The 1,467-nt window shown below is 28.7% G+C and overlaps 1 protein-coding gene across 2 annotated transcripts in view; it reads left to right on the forward strand.

Moving 5' to 3' along the window:
- The window catches only part of LOC107625302 (salicylate carboxymethyltransferase), a 10,270-nt gene extending 9,471 nt beyond the window's left edge, over positions 1-799 (forward strand). For both annotated transcript variants that reach the window (XM_021117590.1, XM_016327920.1), the window contains exon 4: positions 218-799. In XM_021117590.1, coding sequence (XP_020973249.1) covers positions 218-598 — 381 coding nt within the window. In that variant the 3' untranslated portion in view covers positions 599-799. The remainder of the gene's footprint in view (positions 1-217) is intronic.

The following is a 1,467-nucleotide window of genomic DNA, read 5'->3' on the forward strand; positions in this document are numbered from 1 at the left end:
TTAATTTGTAAATGAAAAAAAGAATGAGAATTAAAATTCTCAAAAAAAATTTAAATCATTTATTTTTTATTTATTTTAAAATAAAAAATTTAATTTTTGAATAAATTCTAATTCATAAATTTTCAAATAAACTCTGAATTATCATTACAAGTATTAGACATAATGTTGGAGCATATTTTAAAAAAAGCATCCCTTTAATTTGTTTTGTGTGTTGCAGGGAATCATAAAAGAAGAGCAAATGGATGCTTTCAACATCCCACAATACACACCGTCCCCATCGGAAGTGAAACTTGAAGTTGAAAGCGAAGGATCCTTCACCATCAACCGCCTAGAGGTGTCTGAAGTGAATTGGAATGCTTTTGAAAACAATTGGAACGCCATGGATTTCGAATCGGAAGAATCCGAATCACTCAGCGATGGCGGATACAATGTGGCGCAGTGCATGAGAGCCGTTGCTGAACCCTTGCTGGTTAGCCACTTCGGTGAAGATATCATTGAATACGTGTTTAGTCGCTACCAGAAGCTCTTAACTGACCGTATGTCTAAGGAGAAGACCAAGTTTTTCAACGTCACTGTATCGTTGACCAGGAACGCATGAACAACAATCCCTTTCTTCACAAAATAAGGAGGAAATTCACCTACAGTTTGTCTTCTTATAAACAATTAATAATTAAAAATAATTAATCAAATGTTATTAAATTATTCAACTGTACGTGAGTTTTCTTTTCAAAATAGTATTATCAAATTGTATTTTCTTTATGGATAAATTATCAATATTATAATGCTTTTCGAGAATTAATATTGGTTTGTGTATTTCTATTTATTTTAAAAACTCGTTATAAACAGTACTGAAAGAAAAAGATATAAATAAGTGGATCTTTATTTATTTAGCATCCACTTTCTTATATTGTTTTAGTTTTATGTTTATTTCGAGCACCTAAAATGAATACAAATATCGATAATGGGAGTATTTTTATGTTTTTTTTTAAGTACTTAGCTGCAAAATGAGGTACTTGCTCAGCACCCTGGCTAAAGGACAGTGTGTTCTCAAACAAAATTATTTATGTGTACACTATATTATGTAATTATAATGAATTGTATTTCATCCTTTTCGTTTTTTTCACTTGCAAATTAATAAAAAGAAAAAAAAAAAATACGTCCTCAACTTTTTATTTAAAGATAAATTCATCCTTTAAAATTAAAAGATATAAAATTATTTTTCAACTATTCAAATTCGTGACATTGAGATTCTTACATCTATTTGAATATGAAAATACTATAGGATTATTTGACGTAGATGTCGTAGTCTATTACGGTGCTGACCTAGCATTTACAACAAAATTTGAGAACAAATAGATCTTCATACGGTCATTTTCAGTGTGGTTCAAGTATTATTTTCTTATTCAAATTTCATTCTCATAAAAATTAAATATATTTAAGAGGAAGGTAATAATTGAAATAATAATA

Source organism: Arachis ipaensis, chromosome B01 (assembly GCF_000816755.2).
Source record: "Arachis ipaensis cultivar K30076 chromosome B01, Araip1.1, whole genome shotgun sequence".
Classification (NCBI taxonomy): domain Eukaryota; kingdom Viridiplantae; phylum Streptophyta; class Magnoliopsida; order Fabales; family Fabaceae; genus Arachis; species Arachis ipaensis.